Here is a 19,195-nt window from a genome sequence, read left to right as displayed (position 1 = left end):
TGTGCCACTGAGCAGAGCTCGGGACCTTACACATTAGAATTGCATAGGTTTTACTACCTTAATGCAATTCACAGTTAGATTTCCAATTCACTATAAACCTGTTAATTTCCTGCTTACTCAGTTAGGCCTCAATATTCCAGGGAGCGAACAAAACGTTAACCCTTTTTTAAGGATGAGCAGACCAAAGGGTGAGAAGAAATGCATCTTTTCACACAGCAAGTCAGAAGCAGCTCTGAATGTGCACGTCTATATAACAGCCTTTCAAGCAGCCTGAGGACTTCAACCAGCAGCCCCTGTACAAATCCCCCAGAAGAGCAAGCTACACTATCACAGTAAAAGTGTGTGCTGGTCAACTATGACCAAAGCACGAAACTGTCAAAGTCGGACTGAAATTCCCATTTTTAGAGGGTGAGTGATCTTCTGGATTGAAACCACAGCAACTGTTTTGTCCCAGTACTGATCCTTAAAATATAACAGGGGGTGAAGAACAATAAATCCAGATCCTGTATAAATGGAATAGAACTAATTTTACCACACACTGATTTGGCCTTCATCCTCAGACTAACAGTACTTATGACTTTGATAGAGTCAATCTGACTTTTTTCATGACACTGCTACACCACCATCAAACAAGGCTAGGATTTGTGTTTCGACAACTCTGAGAAATGTTAGCATGTGGGCCTCGTAAAATGGTTCACACAGAATAAGGAAACAGAGCAACTTGAATCTTTACATACAAGTTTCCTAACTGAAGTTAAATTTAACCAGGATCACGAACTATCACATCTATTCCTGTCAGTCACTTCTTTGCCTTCCAGAAGCATTTCTTAAAAATGAGAAGTGATGCAATGACTTTTTTCATCTGCCTTTTTTTTTTTTTTTTTTTTTTAAATATGGGAGTCTCTTTCTGCTCTCCAAAAGCACAGACTTCAGTTCCACCAGGTCTCTGCCACAGAGAAACCCCAGATAAGTTTCTCTGAAGTCAATCAAGGGGTAAGGATGATAATGGTGTTTTGTTGTGTTTTTTTTTTTCCCCTCAGCTGAAGATACTCAGGCTAACTGCAGGCGTATGCTGCTTTTCCATTTTCATTTGCTATTTTTATTCTGTACCAAAGAGAATAAAAATCTGTGGGTGTATGTACATATATATTTATTGCATCAGCATCACACTAAACAGGAAGCAAAAAAATGGTATGTAAAAATTAGAAAGACAAAACTATTCAAAAACAAGCTTGAAGGATCCACGTACTTCATCAATGTATAGAAAAGGACAATACCTAGCACTGAAATTACAGATTCTATTCTAGTAGTAAAGATGGAACAGGAAAAAAACCCTTAAGTGGTAAATTCAGCTTTTCACACTTAACACATTAATTCACTAAAAGATATCCTTTTCTACATCTTTTTGGTCAACGCTTTTCCTTGTAGAGTTCCCTGATTATTCATTGTCAAAACATGAACATTGAAAGGATTACAGAAGAGTTCAAAACATCGGGCCCTACTCTTCTCAGTAGATATTCATAAGCAGACTTTCAAAAGTAATTTGATCTTCATCAGAGATGTTCTCAAGAGGTATTCTCTAAGGTCTCAGGCAGTTAACGGTAGGTATAGACACCACCTTCTTCAAGTAAATGATTACTGATGTGTTAAAAACTGCATGGCATTAAATTAATTGTAGACCTGTGATGCTTTGTGCAAAAAGTAGTTTTACAACACAAGAAGATGAAGCCATAATAGTACAAATTTATGGCTTCTATATTTTCATACGACAGGAGGATCCTATTCCAGAGGAAGATAAAACTTAGTGTTGGCATTTGCCAGAGTTAAAGAGAAAAACTTGAAAACACTCACCAAAAGTTTAATCACTCGAAGTCTAAACAGCTTATCTCTACAATGAGTAGGACACAATTACACAGAGAAAGTTGTGGTTTGTTTGTTTGTTTTTCAGCCAAGGAAAAGTCAAGTCCAAATAAATGCCGCGGCCAGCTGAACTTCTTTACAATAAACCACTGCTCCAGCTTAATGCAATGCATTTTCAAGGAATTAATTTAAAATCCTGTCTCTACTATAAGCATAAGAGTTACTGCATTTATCTTGGATTAAATGAGTTTTCATGACAGGTAAACCAACCTAAGTCAATTTGAAAGTGAAATAAGAGTATTCAGTTGGCCCACTGCTTCAATTTCATAATTCACAACTAACGAGGCATTTTAATAGATAGACAACTTTTGGTGGCCAAATTCTTTACATAATACGATATTCAAGGTGTATTGGTATAAACTGCTTGAAAAGAAATACCAGTGGCAGCAGCAATTCATATACTTCTTCATTGATAATTCTTCTCTTGCCATGAAGAAATAGTGTCCTGAATTTGAGAACTTGACCATCAGGTATATCCCAATACAACACTGACCAAATTGCCAGAGCTCCAGACAAGACCCCTAAATACATGCAAATCCAGTTTATATATTATTGCCAGAGTACTCCAGAAAAATAATGGCAATTTGCCCTGGATTTGGGGATATCTGTAGCCCAGTCAGAGCTGTAGTTACAAGAGAATTGTAAGCATCAAGAAACCCCTGACAACAGCATTCTCAAGTCACATCCAACACATGCATGGGAGCACGTACAGTAAGTCCAGAGTGCAGTAGATTTGTGTGCTTCTTTCCAGGAAATCTCGGGCAGAACTCCGATATCTGTGACTACCTGTTGTTTTACCAACAAGAATAAATAATAATTTTCATAAGTCAAAAGTGGATCTCTAAGCCTACTATTTGCTCATATGGCTTCCCCATCAAAGCACTTCAGAGTCTAGTAAGAATTTCAGAGTAATAAATCCTTTCAATATCCTACGCACAGCTAGAGAAGCCCAGCAACACTCTGGGAGGACTGCAGCCACCTCTCCCACAGCACCATGTGAAGTTGTGTACTACTCCCTGCCTGACAACACGCTCTCTACCACTCCAAGTCCTACAAAGTCAGGATCTTGCTCCTGACTGCAAAGAATGAGAGGCTTGCCTTGGGTCTTAATGGGATGTTCTAGATCACATTATTTCTAATTTCTTCCAAAAAAAGTTTGCTGAAGAACGACCATGGGCCCTAGTTCTACCCTCTGATGTTCTTGTCCTCTGCTCCAACTCCTCCGCTTTCCCTTCTGTTCTGTTAGGTTTATTTTCATCATAGTTACAGAAATTTCATGCTAAGCAAGTAAGCCGATGATAGTCCCTCTTCTAAAAAATCTTTGATTTTCCCAAAATAACTGCATCCACTAGACCTGTGAACCAGACTAAAATATCACTTCATAAGTATTCAAAGGCAAAGAAGAAAAATGATACCATACATGGAAACACCGTAGATTCCTTGTGTAAAGAGTCTTTAGCAGTCATTTTCTGACATTTTACTGTGCTGATCAATACAGGTATCCGCTGTCCACTTTTCTCCTGAAGAGGCCAGTTTACCTGAAGCCACAATAAACATTTCCACTTTGCAAAAAAATTAAAACAATAAATTGACCTTCAGATGAGAGAGAAATCCCAGTGCAAAGTATTAGGTTAACTACTTATAGCAATCCATCCATCAAGAAAGAAAAAAATCTCCATTTATTCTAGATCGTTTCTTTTACTTCTGCTGAAAAGAAATTCTCGTAGGCACCTGCAGAGAAGATAGCTGCTCCATCTCTTTCAATCCAGTGATGTGCCTAGAAGAGGAGGCATGAACACACCTTGGCTCCCCCAGCAGCAGTCCCTGCTTCATTTCAGAAGCTGCACAGAGGCACAGACCCAGGTAGACCCAGGCCAGCATGCTGGCCCTCTCAGCACTGCTGGCTACAGCTAATGCCTCTCCTGGGGGCTGCCTCCTCCAAGGAGCACTGCCAAGTCCCCCAGCTGCCTCTGCCATTGGCTCTATCTCAGGTTACCGGCAAGGTGTTTTTTTGATTTTTCAGTTTGGTTGTAAACTTTTCTGGAGCAAAAACTGCTCTCGCTGTGCATTTGAACAGCACCTAGCACAGCTGGCACCTGATAGTGGTAAAGACTATTGAGTTTTGCTATACAACAGGTTTACAGGACTATATACAAACAGAAGGAGCATTTTAGCTTAACAGTGCTGTTCTACAAATTTGGATTCCCATCCCGTCTTATTTTGCCATAATCTTTGTAGCTGATTAGTTTGCATATAAAATCACAGTTCATTTGGCACAGGATTTCCATACCTGGCTGCTTGTCAGTGCTTTTTGCAGTATTATGATCTTGTGTTTTCCCATTAGTATTCACTGAGGCATGATGATGAACGACACTGAAGATGAGTTTATCTGATGTAATTTCTTACTTGTCTTTACCAGTTTACTGTACACCTCATTTTGTTTCCTTCAGGCTTTTACAAAGGACGGGCACTTTTTTTTTTTTCCATTATTACCTTTTTATACACATTCATGAGTCTGATCCAGTGTTACTTGAAATCTTTGAAAAGCTCCCATTGACCTCAAAACGCACTGGAAGCAGCCCCTGTACAGGCTGTATGCTTCTGGCTTACCTAATGCCACAGTACCACCTACTTCTCCCCACCATACTTTGTGTTACATCTCTTTAAAGGCTTCACCCTTTACCATGTTTGCCCGTAACATGCCATCATTTACCCTTCTCCCTTGCATTTCAGAAATGTCACCACCTCTGCCCATGCTGACAGCTTGTGGCAATCCTGCCTGAGAATTGTCAGTACCCTAAACTCCACAGCAGTACCTTTGATACCCAAGAGTGGTCAAGAGCCAATTCCTGTTGTAAATCCCTGAGCTGGCAGGAGGGTGTCACTGTTTTGTGACAAGCAACTTAATCCATGACTGATCTCAGTCCCTTTTAAACAGTCAAACACATACCATATTTCTCCAGTATCTGTAGAATACTTTTTCCAAATGTAGTATTGCAAACAAATGATACACAAATAAGTAGTTTTCCCCTTTAGGATATGTAATGTAGCAATCTTTACCTTAGGACTTTATTTTCCAATTTACTTGAAACTGCAAAACATGCCAATATGACTGGAGAAAAAAAAAAAACATTCAGTTTACCCTCCCTCTCCATAAACACAGCCAAGGGGACCAGCTTTTTAATTATCTAGGAAGAGTCAGTAAAAACTTCCAACCTCCTTAACAAGATCCTCAGGCTCCAAACTCATTATCAGATCACTTTTTTTCTTTAAGAGTCAGCGCTTTAAACTCCCTTCAGTGTTATAACCATCACAGTCATTATAGCGCCACAGTGCAGCAAAGTTTAGAGCACTGCAGACTTGGAGCCCAGTGCTAAATCCACAACCGCGACAATACATCGTGCCACACTGGGAAGCTCAATCTGCTTGTCGGAACAATCTTTAAATAGTATTAACAGGCAGACAGTGTTTCCTTAAACTCATGCTACAGCAACGTCGGGGGGCTGTAGCAGATCCTAAAGGGAGCACAGCATGTACTCTGTAAGCCATTCTTGTAACTGCCTCGTATGTTAGAAGCTCAACTATCAAGCAGAATAAAGTGGGCTGAAAAAGGCAACAGAAATAATGTACCTTTTTGAAACTATTGCTTGGAAAATAGTGTTTTTGTTCCCCATAACAATTACTCCCACCAAAACACAGAACATTTAATAAACATTCTACTTGATCAAAAACAGTAAGGCAGAAGTGGCAGCTTCAGACTCTAATGTTATCTTAACGGAATAGAAAACAATACTTTGGCCACATATGCTTCAGTCACATGAACTTGAAGGGTGAGTGAAAAGTAGAAATGATAATAAAGTGAATGTGGATCAGATAAGTTTTCTCAAGTGCTCAGCACCCACCTGGTGAGATTCAGGTGTTGACACAGTTTGGCTAGAATTTAGACGTAGCTTCAGGGAACCAAACACTTTTTAAACTGGCTGGTGTACTTAGATGCCAATAAGGGAACTGGGCTCTTGAAAATCTGTTCTTTATTAGATTCAATAATCGCTTTTCCTGAATGACAGCAAAGGGAAATTCAATATAAATTATTCTGAAGATTTGAAAGGTTCTCTCCCAGCATGATAACTGCTGTGTTTCCATTTCTGTTAATGACATCTAAGAACTGGAAACACAAGCAGTAGCGGAGGATTAAGTAATTATGGAGTATTAGATGCATTTGAAGAGCAGGGTCACAGAAAAGAGAAGGAGAAAAGAGCGAAGTGTGCTGTGGGCTGCTCATCAGCCTGAAAGCTATAAAATCTCTCCCTTATTCACAGCTTGCTAGTTGTAAAGGACAAAGACTCACAGTACAGATCAGCTATTCTTTATTGTCCCCACTCTGGAGAGCTGCGGCTTTTATGGGTAAGTAAAGCTCTTGTTAACTATAGATAGATATGATTGCTAATACATGATTAATTTTCCTTTCTCATATAGGAATTGCAAATGTATGTACTAGAAATAGAAAACTAATTTAAAATAATTTAAAAATAGAAATGTAGTTCTATAATAAACACATCACTGTAGCTGACCTAAAATCTTGTGTCCCCTATTTCTAACAATTTGCACTCAAATGAAAACTAAGGTTTGTTTAAATAACACTAGCAAATTATGAGAAGGACAATGAAAACTGAAAAAGGCACCGGAAAATTATGAGTTCTTATGAATAAAATATTTGGAGGGGAATTAAAATTTATCATTCTCTATTGACTGTACAACATACATCAAAGCAAAACTGCTCACGTTTGCCTCTGCCTCTTTGTCAAGTGCAAATGAAAAGACTGGAGATGCATCTAAATGGTCCAGCCTTTGAGCGTGTTTCTCTATGACTCAACACTTAGCCTAGATAAAGACTGAGTGTGTAAGCCTTTAAATATGAACTTTCCGTGTGAAAGGAATGACATTCAGACTGGATTTAAAATACACCTTTTAGATTTTAATTTCCATTATTCTCCAGATCATCAAAAGGTATCAGGTAACTGGATCAAAGGGTTCAACCTTCCACCTCCATTCACATGATGGTAACTTACTCCACAATTAGACCCCATGACATCAGTGGAACTAATCTTAGCATTACTCAACGTGTTTAAAGGTGAAATAATCTGTCTCTAAGTGGAGTTCAAAAATTGAGCAGCTATTGGGAATAATTATCTTCTTAGTCAATTAAATAAAGGTTCAAGTCAAACATCTCAGTAGTTCTGGGACACTGATAAAGCAGATCAAAATAAAATTTAAAAGCACCATGAAGACTCAAAGATGGGCACACAAAACATAGGTGGACTAAACAGTATTACACACGTATCTTGGTATTGCTTCTAGCCTAACCCAGTTCTATCTGTATAGAATATTTCTGTAAGACTTCTTGTTTCTATTGCAGTTCTGGTAGAGATGACTGAACTAAGTCTTGTCACGGTGGGCTGTTTCTTCTCCTATTCCTACATTGTTTCTGTATATCTGCCCTATTTTGTGAATGTTCTGTTCAGAAGGCTTATTTGCTGATGGTTGCTCAAAGCTTTCATTTCCACTTCTGTTATTGCTCTTTACAGCATGCATTTGGTCACACATCATTGTTTCTGCTCCTCAAGTATAAAACTTTGTCCAGAAAAATAATAAGTGGCAAACAGAAGATCACACAGTTCTAGTACAGATTTATAAAATTTTCCTTTTTAAAGAACTATTCATTCATATAAAACCATGTAACAGTCACAGCATTTTTCAGACAAGCTGTGTTACCTACCTTACAACTCAAAAAACTAAATTGCCCAGCCTAGGCAATATGACAAATTCTTTCCATGTGGTAATCAACCTTCCCCAGTATCTTGCTATACACCATTTACTTCAACAGCTTATTCTTTAATACATCCATGCAGGGGAAGTCCCACAACTGTTGATTTTTTTTTTCCTTACACATTTTTCAAGCATCATGTGAGATTAATAAATACGACTTGAAGCTTGTTGCTTTCCAGTACCTGAAGGAAATTCAGCCACTCTTGTTCTTTAGAATTAGAATCTAGATGGCACCAAAGCCAGTAAAGCCATCCTGCTTTACTTTGCCAGTAAAGCCATCCTGACCTGCACCTGCAGGAGAGACAGGGTTCCAAACTGCACAGTTTTGAATAAACCCCCCAGAGTCTCTCTGCTTCGTTTCAGCTAGATGCTCTTTGTGCTGTGTGAAGCAAAGCTATAGCACTTAAGAATAGATGTTGAAGGCATAAACCCAATAGTACTTCACTATCTGGGTTTCCGTCTTTCCTTCATTTGTAAACACAGTAATTTGTTTTCATCACAATGTCATCAAGCAGCTGGAAAGGGCCTCTTCTTGCTCTGTCACAATCTAAGTAACTTTTAATACCTAATCACCTGAAACTACAGTTTGTATGCTTTTTACTTCCCCCTAATCATAAAAAAAAAAAAGCTAAACTAAATAAAATTCAGTGCTGCTTGGAAGGAACTCAATTATCTTTTCATTAATCTAATATCAAAAACAATTCATATTTTTAGCAAGATTTTTCTAATAAGGAGCTTCTAATAAGGAGCTAATTTCAAATAACAGATATAATGAAGACATATGTAATTCAGGACTCAGCCCAGCAAAAACATAATGACAATAAATTCCTATCTATAAACTGGGCTTGAGAATTTGCTTTGTAGATTGCAGTCTAAAATGACTGCCTTGTTTACACTAAAAGAAACTGGGGATAACTGCTCAGCTTTACTAAAAGACTTCTAGAAACTCTTTCAAAGAGGACACTACCTTCGACATCTCTAGATATGAAGTTAGAAAACACAAAATAACCTTATGTATCAAAAAGTACATTCCTTCTGGTAAGGATGTTTCTTCTGTATATGGTGGATGCTCCTTTTAGAGACTTGGATTATGGTAACAATGGTAGAAAGTACTAGGCACCATATCTAGTTAAATCTAAGAATTTTTAATATCTATGTAATATCAACCCTTCGTCCACTAAGAAATGCAAATGGCTTTGTAAAAGATAATGAAGGAAAAGCAACTAAAAAAAAAGTTTCCAGGGGGGAAAAAAAAAGTGAATACATGTCCACTTTAGAAAGAAACTACCTGAAGCTTCAGATCAGAGATAAGAAATACCAGAAACAGGTATTTGAAATCAGCACTGTTGAGCCCAATTGTTGCGCCAAAACTGTTTCATCAAAAGTATTTCATCTTCATTCTTTAACTTCTCTGTGTAAGAAAAGTATAATAGTAGGAAGAAATCTAGTCACAAAGTACTTACACCGAAATGCACAAGCTCACCACAGTAAAAATGTTATTTTTTCAAAAACACTTTCTCCCTCCACACCTTAATTAATTGCTTCCTTTCTTTCTTTCCTCCAAATCCCAAATCTCCTCCCATACACTTTGGCATATGTTTTGATATTTAAAAAAGCTAAGATACTTTCTAAGGATTGTAAGGGTTTCTTCCAGAAAAATAAGTGAGAGAAGCTGCAAAGACTTTTGAACCTGACAGTTCTAGGTGCTATTAAAAAAAGCTTGTTTAGCATTACATAAATTTAGGTTTGCACTTGAAGACCTTATTCCAGCATTCAGACCAGGCAGAGACACGCACATAGAAGGTATTTGTGTCATCTTGCATAGGCTGGAGCTGTTGTAGACATGAACAATGCCTAAAAACACTTCACAACTACATGCGTGCAAGCCATTTTACTGTATTTATTTCATTAGTACATCCAGAGTTTTCTCAAGACATCAACTTGCCTGATCCCTTTCAAACAGCACTGTTTGACATCACCCTCTTACTCCGGCGGCAGAGAACAGCTACGGGGAGCTCCCAGCAGTGAGCTCCCTGCAGAGCCAGGTTGCTGCATTGCAGCCTCCCACGTGCCTCCAGCAACGCCCAGGCAATGCCAACCCACTTGTACAGCAGAGCTCAAACCTTTCATAAAGCACAGGTAACAGTAGGCCAATATATTTAAGTTAAAAAATAAAATACCCAAATTAAATTTAAAGTGTTCGAGACCTGTGCCTGTTGACATACCTTTAAAATCTGGTCCTTTTTTGCACTGGGAACACGCACAAAAATAGCCCTTCATAGGAAGCAATAAAGAAATGCACCAATAAGGCAGATTCTACTGAGCAACTTAGGTTTTGGAGCAGAGCTCTAAAACAAGTCATACATTACAGCAATGGGTTACTTGTATTAAGCATTGATTTTATAAGGCCATAATTTTTAAAATGCATGTCAGACCTCCAAGTGATCTTTTTTCACTGTGTGATATCTTACGCTGCACAAATAATGCCACCCTCCACTACTAAATAGGAAAAAATATTCCTAGCATGTCCACCATGCAATCAACTTCAAGGGTATCTTTCAAGGATCTTCTTCACATCCCTATTAAGTGGCCTAGTGGGGTCAAGTTTACATATCAGGATCAGCACTGTAATATTGAGTACTGCAAAAGCTTCAGACAACACCCACAGAAAAAAAGGTGTCAGAATTGACACAAGTTCCCACTACAGTCTGCTTTATTCAGAAAACCTCTGAGTAATAGGAAACTGTAGCAACTGCACTGTAGACCCTGTTGAACCCTTACCTTACTCAACAGTGCAGAGACAAATCCTTCCTCTCTCAGTGGGATTTTCCAGGTCTTGGGTGGAGGCATACAGATAATTATCAAGGACAAGACAGGTGCAGATGGAGGATGAGGTGCAGACAAAAGCTCTGTCCTTCTGAACCACAGAAATACACTTTATTTGCTGTTATACCAGAGCAGAGGAATTTCCTTTCAAGTCTGACAATCAAGCTTTGTACTATAGCCTCCTAAATCTATGTGATACAATAAACTCATATAGCATTTGTCACACACAACTGGAAATCTAAAATGTTCAGGCCTGAAAGTTTCCTTGCACAGATAATAATCATGAATTAAACCCTAGAAGTTCAGGAGTTTTCCTGTGGACTGAGGGACCTTTTTGTGCTGTGCCTGTTTAGGTGGAGTCCAGGCACAGAAGCCCAATATTTGTATTTGTTTCATTCCTCAGCATCTCAGCAGGCTACCACTTCCTGGCTGGGCTTCCCAGTGTCCCCACTAGCGCCCATTTTCCAGACTCTACACGGCCATCTTCTCTTCACTGCAGCAACAGGTCCTCCCTTAAACTGTGCATCAACATGCTCCAGCAACACCCATATGCCAACCAAAACATCTACAGCCAAGCAGGTGGCTTTCAGATCTGTCCCTGTGGATAACTAGATTGCATTCATTGCCATGCCAGGGAAGAAACTCCTCTGCTTCCGTGGAGAGAAGGCAGGCAGCTGGAGGTCAGGGATGGCACAACTTCCAAGCCTCCTGGCCCACCGTTCCACGGTCTACCTCCAACACTTGCCAGCATCTTTTCTTACAACAACATATCAGGGTCTGAACAATACCAACTATTGTCACTATTGTGCTACTATGGTCTCTAACATCCACCTATGCTCCCAACACACTGTTTAGCAGGGATAGTCGTGGACTGGTCTGATGCTTTGATATCAGCACAAAGGCTACTTTATTCACAGCCATTCTTTTACTTGGCTGGAGAAAAAAAAATGAAAAGAAAAGAAAAAAAAACTTGTAGGAGTTGTCAGCCAAAGGAAATTAGTGTTTTCTCTGCTGTGGAGTCTAATTGGTTTTTCCTCTACTGACAGCTCTTCAAGCTAAATTTAGGGAGCCAGGGAAATTAGACTGAATGTTATTTGGCTGACACTAAAGCCCACTTCCCACACGCATATAATGACCAAAGAAAAGGGCTCTTTTAATTCACTTTGCGCTGCAAGACTACAGATGTGAGTAAACAGCAAGTCCATGATGTAAAAGATAACCTACTCAAGATGTATAGTAGCTGTGTGACCAACAGTAGCTTTAGAGACCAACATTGCTCATAACAAATAAAGTAAACTAAGTCTCAGTGCACTAGCAAGACAGAGCTGAAATTAATTTCCATAAATGAAATCAATCAATTTACACTCTGCTGTCACAATTTGTCCTATTACTTATCTGCTCACATTGTTTTAGAGTCAGCATGTAGCTTTGCCAGCTCTGACAACTCACCCCATGTTTGACAATATGTGTTGAAATCAACGCATCCTAGAACTGTGCATCTAAGGAAAAAGATGTACTTTGATTTAAACCAGCAAGCTTCCTGACCTCATTTACAAAGAAAAATCTGAGGATGCGACCCAAATACAAACTGTTGTTCATGCAGGAAGCAAATTTTTAGGTACATTGCTCACTATTTTTGAGCATAGCACATTTGCTGCTATTCCTGCAAGTCTGACTAGTAAATATGCATGCTAGCTTTCCCATACCTACCTTGCATAAGGAATTAGGGTATCTGGGAGCTCAGACTCAGCATTAGCCTATAAAGCTAGCACGACAAACAGACTTATTCCGTAAGCACTGTGTCAGTTAAATTATCAGGAATGTAAAAAAAAAGTCCATACTTGTACACAAATTTACAACAACATTTTGATTCAACATTCAAAGTGAATTTTATTCCTAGTCTACAGCCCTCACAACAGGAATAAGTTTAGCAGAATGCAACTAAGCAGCTTTTCATACTATGGGTCATCTCTTCAGCACGTATGTTCTCCCTGACTGCACTTGTCTGGCTTTCTTCCGACTTATCTCACTGATCTGTTTCAGGTTATCCTAGGATAAACATATTCTTCCTCTTATCCGTTTTCAGGCAGGGTTCTGCAGCCATTCTTCCTCAAGACTCCACAGGGCACAGCATCAGCCATAGCCCAGTAGGATCTCTCCACAGGTGCACAGCATCAGCTGTAGACCAGTAGAGTCTGCTTTCAATCCTCATCTCCCTTGCACCAGCCCCCCCATCCTTCCTGCATTCCCTCCTTGGTGGAATTCAACTATCCCAAAACTTTTTTTTTTTCCAGAAATAACGGTTGGATTTTTTCCTGTTAATCTCCATTTTGCAATCAATCATCATTTTTCTCACCAATAATATATCGAATTTGTGTTACCATAGGCTTACAGCTTTGTACTTCAGTCATTGTGCTGTGAAATTCTATACTTCAACCATGTAATTCCCAACCAAATCATGCAACATTCCTTCCTCTCCTTTAACTGTTGACATTTTCAAGTTCTTCACTTATGTTTTACTCAAGTTAAAAACTATGCTCAGGTTCTCCATTTAAGTGGTAATGATGAATGCAATCCATTAAAGTCCGTTCCCACATCAACACACTCTTTTTAAATCTCTCAGACACATAATGAAGTTATCTTTCACCACTCAGGGCAGTCAGGTTGTTAGTAAAACTTGAGCTCAGAAGAGAAGTGCTCTGTCCACCCATCTGTTCTCCAATATCTGCTCTGAATATGCCTGGAAACAAGCCTGACACCAAAGGCCAGAGGAGAACTAAGCTTTCTGGACAGACTGCAGGCCAAACAGCAGATGAACAATAGGAAGCCCCACAGAAATAAATGCTGAGCGGTGGTTATCGACAGCTGAGAGTCTGAAGAATAGCCCAAGGCCAGCTGACGCACATATTGTAGACATACCAACACCATAGTAAACTCCCTCCAATACTTCCTGCTACCATCCCCTCGCAATGCTCTTCCGCTAAGGGATTGGTGTTTAAGCATTAAAAACCCAACACTCAGTGTCCAGCTATGGCCACAAGATGCTGACCTATTTGTGTTTGTTATTTCCTTTTTCCACTTTACTGCTAGGTGTTCCTATTATTTTTCAACTCGTTTTTTGACCACAGTACTTAAAAATAAAAAACCACAGATATAACGCTGAGTCAAAGAATGTATTTGTAGCTGTCCTGGCTAATCAATCACAATTAGAGAATTTCTAGACATGGATTAGAGAAAATTTTTTTAGATCCTTCGCAATTAATAGAGAACACTAACGTAAGTACTAGCTGAACAGGCTTAAATTCCTGTTTTCATCATCCTTTCACCCTGCAGCTCAAACTAAACAGTAAACATCTCCTTAAAAACCTGCTGCACTCTCATTCTTCTGAATAGTAAAATGTTCAGAGGTGCATACCACACGATCATAGACAATGAACAGTGCTCTAAAGAGTTCAGGGTTGGTAAATGCAAACCAGAAAGGCTGCAAAAGCAACGGGCAAAGGCAAGTTTTTGTGGACAATATGAATAGTAACTTTCCTTTATTTTCAATTTCTTGATAATAGGTATTTTTTAAATCATTCTTAGGAACTGTAGGTATTTGACCATTAACATTGAGTATATACACCAATAGTCCAGACCAGGTAAAAAGAATATCAAACAAAATAACGAAAAATAATAATAATGGGGAGAACATGTCCCTTTTCAGATTTAAATCAAAAAGAAACATTGGCTTCTTTCAGACATTCAAGGCATATGCTTAACCCAAATACTTGCACTTAATAAAACTAATCTGTATCTTCAGAGATTTCAGTCAAGGCTTGTCAACTTTACAAACAAAACAAAACTGGTTGGAAAGGATCTGGATTTCTTACTGTTAGGGGTGATCAGAATGATATATTTTAATTTCCAGTTCATGTCAGAGCTCCAGCTTTCTAGAATAACTTATACTAGTCATCCATTCCTACTCCTTTCCTTCTTGCAGAGGATTGCTGAGGGATGCAGGGACAAGATGTGAAGGCTATGTATGCCTACGTGACCATCAACTATAGGACCACCCTGGCTCAATTAACTTAGAGCAGTCTCAGGTATCATTCCAAATGACATTTAGCTTTCAACGCCATGCTGCTGACACACAAACATGATCATGCCTTAAACTCAACTCAGCTTAATTAAGCCAAGGGCATTCCATCAAGAGAACTGCAATTTAACATGCTGTCTCATGCTCTCAAAAATAATTCAAAATACTTCTTCCCCCTTTTCTTCAACCTATGCTAATTTTACTACAGCAATTGTGTCTACAAAGCAGAAGTCATTTTCTATCCACAGACATTTTCTTTCAAGTAACTTCCATTCAGAAACTTTAAATAAATAAATAAAACATCACCACCACACAAAAACCTACCTCAAAGGAATTCTTAAGATTTACTTCTATTGCAAAATCTTTATGGCTATGGACCTGAGTAATCTAAAATACTTTATGCAGACAAACAAGAGTAAAAAAAACCAGGTGGGGAGTTGTTCAAAATTATATTACACCTATGATATTGGTTTCAAATTCTCTCCCCAGCTCCTTTTTAATCTAATGATTTTTCCCCTACATCTCATCACCCTTTCGTGCAGAGACAGAGACAGAAAACATATCTTCCAACATGGGTGTGTCTTTTCATAGAGAGATGGATAAAAACGTACCTTATGAGACAATCTTCTTGCCATGGATTTAAAAGTCTAAAGAGATGGAGGATCTGTTCTTCCGGTACTTTACTTTTTACCACTGGAGAAATTAAAAAAAAAAAAAACAAAACTGAAATTAAATTGCATCTTTCTTCTCCTTGACCCTCCTTTCCTTGCTAGGGCCACTGGAGTCAGAAGCAGCAGGTTTTGCTTCCTTCAGTTACAGCAAAACTGTTATAATGATAGAGCTGCTTTACTTTCTTGGGGACAAGTGTGAATATTTGACCTTATATGCTTTATTTGCTGTTAAACACACTTACCAGCCCTTACATATTTCTTCATCTCCAACTTATCAAGTAAACATAATACAACATAGCTAGAGAAGGAGACCTGAAGCCCTACTTCCATCGCTACTAATTCTTCTACTTGGCATGCAGACACATTTGTTATTGTAGGGTTACATGGGAGATTTTGTATCTCCCATGGACCAGGTGTTACTTTGTTTCAGGAAAGAACATCAAAAAATACTGTGAGAAAACCGAGGTTTATAGCTACATGTTTTTGCAGGTAGCCACATAACGAAAAAATAACTACGAATGCAGTGAATTTTTTCATTTTTCATTTTCTTATTAAATGGCTAGAAAGACAACACCTATTTCCTAGCATTATAACTTGAAATTTTAGTTTCTTCAGGACTCCTCTTGTGCCTTCTGGATGCTCTTGACCTGCAGAACTCTAGCAGTTTATCAACATGGACTCTTATCCCTTAGCTGTTACATAGGATGTGATTTTAATTAACCATAGAGACTTGTGCTCCCTGCCAGAGCGATACAGTGCGTTTTCAGAAAACCAAAAGCATGAGAAGGCCAAATAACCACTTCAAGGTTGTGGTTTTTTTTCCTCTCTCAACCCAGAGCTACTTCACGTAACTCATCACCAGTCTATATTCTGGCAGCTAAAGTATAAGCGAATTTAAAATAAAGATGTTAATGAATTTAAGTGTAAATTAAACCAGCTGAAAACTCCAACTAAAAAAATCCCTGAAGAGTTGACTGCTTATAGTTGAGGATATGGCAAGGAAAGGATAAGTACCATAGTCTTTTACTTTTCTTTAATCATCTACTACCAGGAGATATTACACAGAGCTAAATGGACTTCTGCTGTAAAAATCACTATGTCTTTATGTTACAGAAAAAAAGAAAAACAACAAAAAACAACAAAAAAACATTTATTTATAGCTTTGAATAATAATCAAAGTGTGCAGAAGAATCTTCTAAAATATTATGAAGATAAGCAGCAGAAGAACAAGCTTAGCTTCTGAAATTACTAAAGTTGTAAAGGAGACACACAAGGCCAGGCATTCAAGGGGAGTAAGTTGTTTCAAGTCCTCTGAAACAAATTGGTGCACACTGACTTTACCCTGCTTGTGATCCAAACAGTGATAAATACTGGATAACAATTGCAGGATAGGGTCTATGTTTCCTCTAGGGGAGAAAAAAAAAACAAACAAACTAGAAAATAGAAAATAGCTCGTACACACATGAAAGGCTATAAAATGAGAAAAACAGGTAAGGCATTACATTTTTAGGGGATAGTTATCAATGAAAAATATACAAAGATGTGTGGGATGCCTCACTTCTTGAGGACTTTATTAGTCAAAAATTGCGTTGGGAATTGACTCAGCAGTGCTTCAGCAGATCTAAAGAGCTCACATTTCATGGCTCCTTCCCCATGGCAGAGGCCAGATAAAATCTGCTGGACGCAGTGTGTTTCCTGCATTATTGTTTCTGCTCTCAGTGATCAAAAAGCCAATTCCCACTGCAAAAGTGTGGTTCCTACACCTCTACTCAGTAGTCTATGCTCAGATTTGTGTGTGAATTAATCTAGCCCTTCAGCTCACTGGAGGGAAAAAAAAAAGGGGGGCTTTTGTACTTGAATCTTGAGAAGTTCTGGCCCTGCAGGTAACCAGTGAGAAGATTGGAGCATTCCAGAGCAGAGCTCGACTGCATTTCATTCGTACAGCCAACTCCTAAAGCTGATCAACAATATTCTGATGAAAACCGCTGATTCAAGTGAACGAAGAGATTCCCCGATACACATTCATTGTGCTGGAGGCCTCCTCAGCACGCAGGCGGCAGGCGCTCCCGGGGCCTACCAGCTGGCCAGCCCGCCTGGCTTCCACCCAGCTCGCTACCAGCCGGCCGGGCTGCCGGCCAGCCCCGGCTGCCAGCTGGGGAAGGAGCAGATTTGCAAAAACTGAAACAAATTGTTCTCTTTCGCCTCAAGTTCCGCGGCGTCGACATTCTGTTCCAGCATGGGATGAAACGAAATGTCAACAGCCCAGAATTTTCTACAAAACAGAAAAGCCGTTTTCTGGCCAACTTTCATCACGAGCTTTGTGCGCGCCGTTGTTGCCTCTCCACCGGACGGCTGTGTCTTACAGCATCTGCCTCCTAACTCCACTTGCAAAAGCATCGACTTAAAGGCAATGAGTATCGAGGAATCTGTCCCACACTGATTAAATTAAATGAGTTTTGAGAAATAACATACAACATGAGAAAATTCAGAGTGTCTGAGGGCTTATTATTTTAAGACTGTTGCTGTTAAATACTGCCTTCTGCAAGACATATAAAAATAGCTCTTTAGTCAGCTGGGTGATTCTGCTGCTTATGGTACGGTTTTCACAACACAATAGACAAACCAGATGGGTTATTTTTCAAGGACTTTGTCCGTCATCATGCATATGGTGTTTCTCTGCTAATCTGTTCCCTGGAGAAATAACAAAGCACCTGGATTTCTAACTACCACTACCCCATCCTAATGGGTGACCAGTAACATATACTGTTCACTGCTATTTGTAAAACAACCTCCTCCAATTTAAGAGATTCAGACGCCTTTTCATTTTTCTAAATATCTTAACTCTATTAGAAATGTAGTTGCAAATATAATTATTGCTCTAATTAGACAAGTACTAGAAGGTAAATGCATTCTCTCATGCTAATGTGTTCTGGGTCTTGTAAGGATGAAGTCATACAGTTCAGGAGATCATTCTCATGGGCTCCTAATTTATTCCATATTGCACTATCAGCAATTGTAGCTATCTACCCACTCCCACTAGATCTAGTTTAAGATGAAAGCTGATTCAACTGTCAGGTTACTCAGGTGATTTTTTTTTTTGGGGGGGGGGGGGGGGGGGAGGGGAGAGGGAAGAAAATTTCTACCTACATGTACCTTCATTCAGAAAATCGTAGCAGCAGAACCTTACATAAATGGAAATCAACATTCAACACCCAGTTTTTAATCAGGTCATATGCAATCATCCTTGTAAATCTATTCTAGGAGTTTTCAAAGGGCAACAAATCCAAAGTCATCTACTTTTTTAAAAAAAAAAAAAAACAAGGAACACTGATCTATCAGTTTTATGCCTCTGTTGCCCTTAGCACACAACTTTGAAAAGGCCATAAAAAGACAAACTAGTTACTTTCAATTACAATACCTTTCCAAGAGATATCAAATACCTACAGCCTCAGTTTCTTACTCAGAATAACAACTATGGAACAACTTCCTCATGTTTCTTCTCCATATGGATTTTTAACCTGATGAATGCAGTCATTTTTCTGAAGATGGCATCTTTAAAGCACAAAAATCTAAATTTGTGACTCTTCATAAATAACTGCTTTTAATTAAGCCAAAAGACTTTTTTTCTTCTCAAGGACAATAACACTTAATAGTCTTCTACTTTCCCTCCCCTTAATTCCTCCTTTCTTCCAAACAACTCAAGACACTTCTGGTTCCTCTGTAGAAGTCAGTTCCTGTAGGTACTAAATTCACACATTCTAACTTAACATATATATCTATCTTACATTAGTAGGCACGTTAGGGAGAGAGAAGACAGTGAACCTATCAAACAACAAAAAATGATGAATTATTAATCCTATGCAACTACTGAAGG

The 19,195-nt window shown here is 38.8% G+C and overlaps 2 protein-coding genes across 6 annotated transcripts in view; one reads left to right on the top strand and one right to left on the bottom strand.

Annotated features, from left to right (window-relative positions):
• Positions 1–19,195, bottom strand: part of SH2D4B (SH2 domain containing 4B) — a 118,625-nt gene that overhangs the window by 80,501 nt on the left and 18,929 nt on the right. For 3 of the 4 annotated variants that reach the window (XM_080596410.1, XM_080596411.1, XM_080596409.1), the window contains one exon: positions 15,262–15,343. The exons of the other annotated variant lie outside the window; for it this stretch is intronic. The gene's annotated coding sequence lies outside the window, so the exon portion shown is untranslated. The remainder of the gene's footprint in view (positions 1–15,261; positions 15,344–19,195) is intronic. 4 annotated transcript variants of the gene reach the window in all.
• Positions 2,726–19,195, top strand: part of LOC308196808 (rap1 GTPase-GDP dissociation stimulator 1-like) — a 39,482-nt gene continuing 23,012 nt past the window's right edge. The window contains exon 1 of one of the 2 annotated variants that reach the window (XM_080596401.1): positions 2,726–6,324. In XM_080596401.1, the coding sequence (XP_080452527.1) occupies positions 6,321–6,324 (4 nt within the window). In that variant the 5' untranslated portion in view covers positions 2,726–6,320. The remainder of the gene's footprint in view (positions 6,325–19,195) is intronic. The other variant, XM_080596402.1, reaches the window with a different exon arrangement.

Source organism: Anser brachyrhynchus (genome assembly GCF_964034855.1).
Source record: "Anser brachyrhynchus genome assembly, chromosome: 6".
NCBI lineage: Eukaryota > Metazoa > Chordata > Aves > Anseriformes > Anatidae > Anser > Anser brachyrhynchus.
Note: the sequence above shows the minus strand (reverse complement) of the source record. Positions and strands in the feature narration are given on the sequence as shown.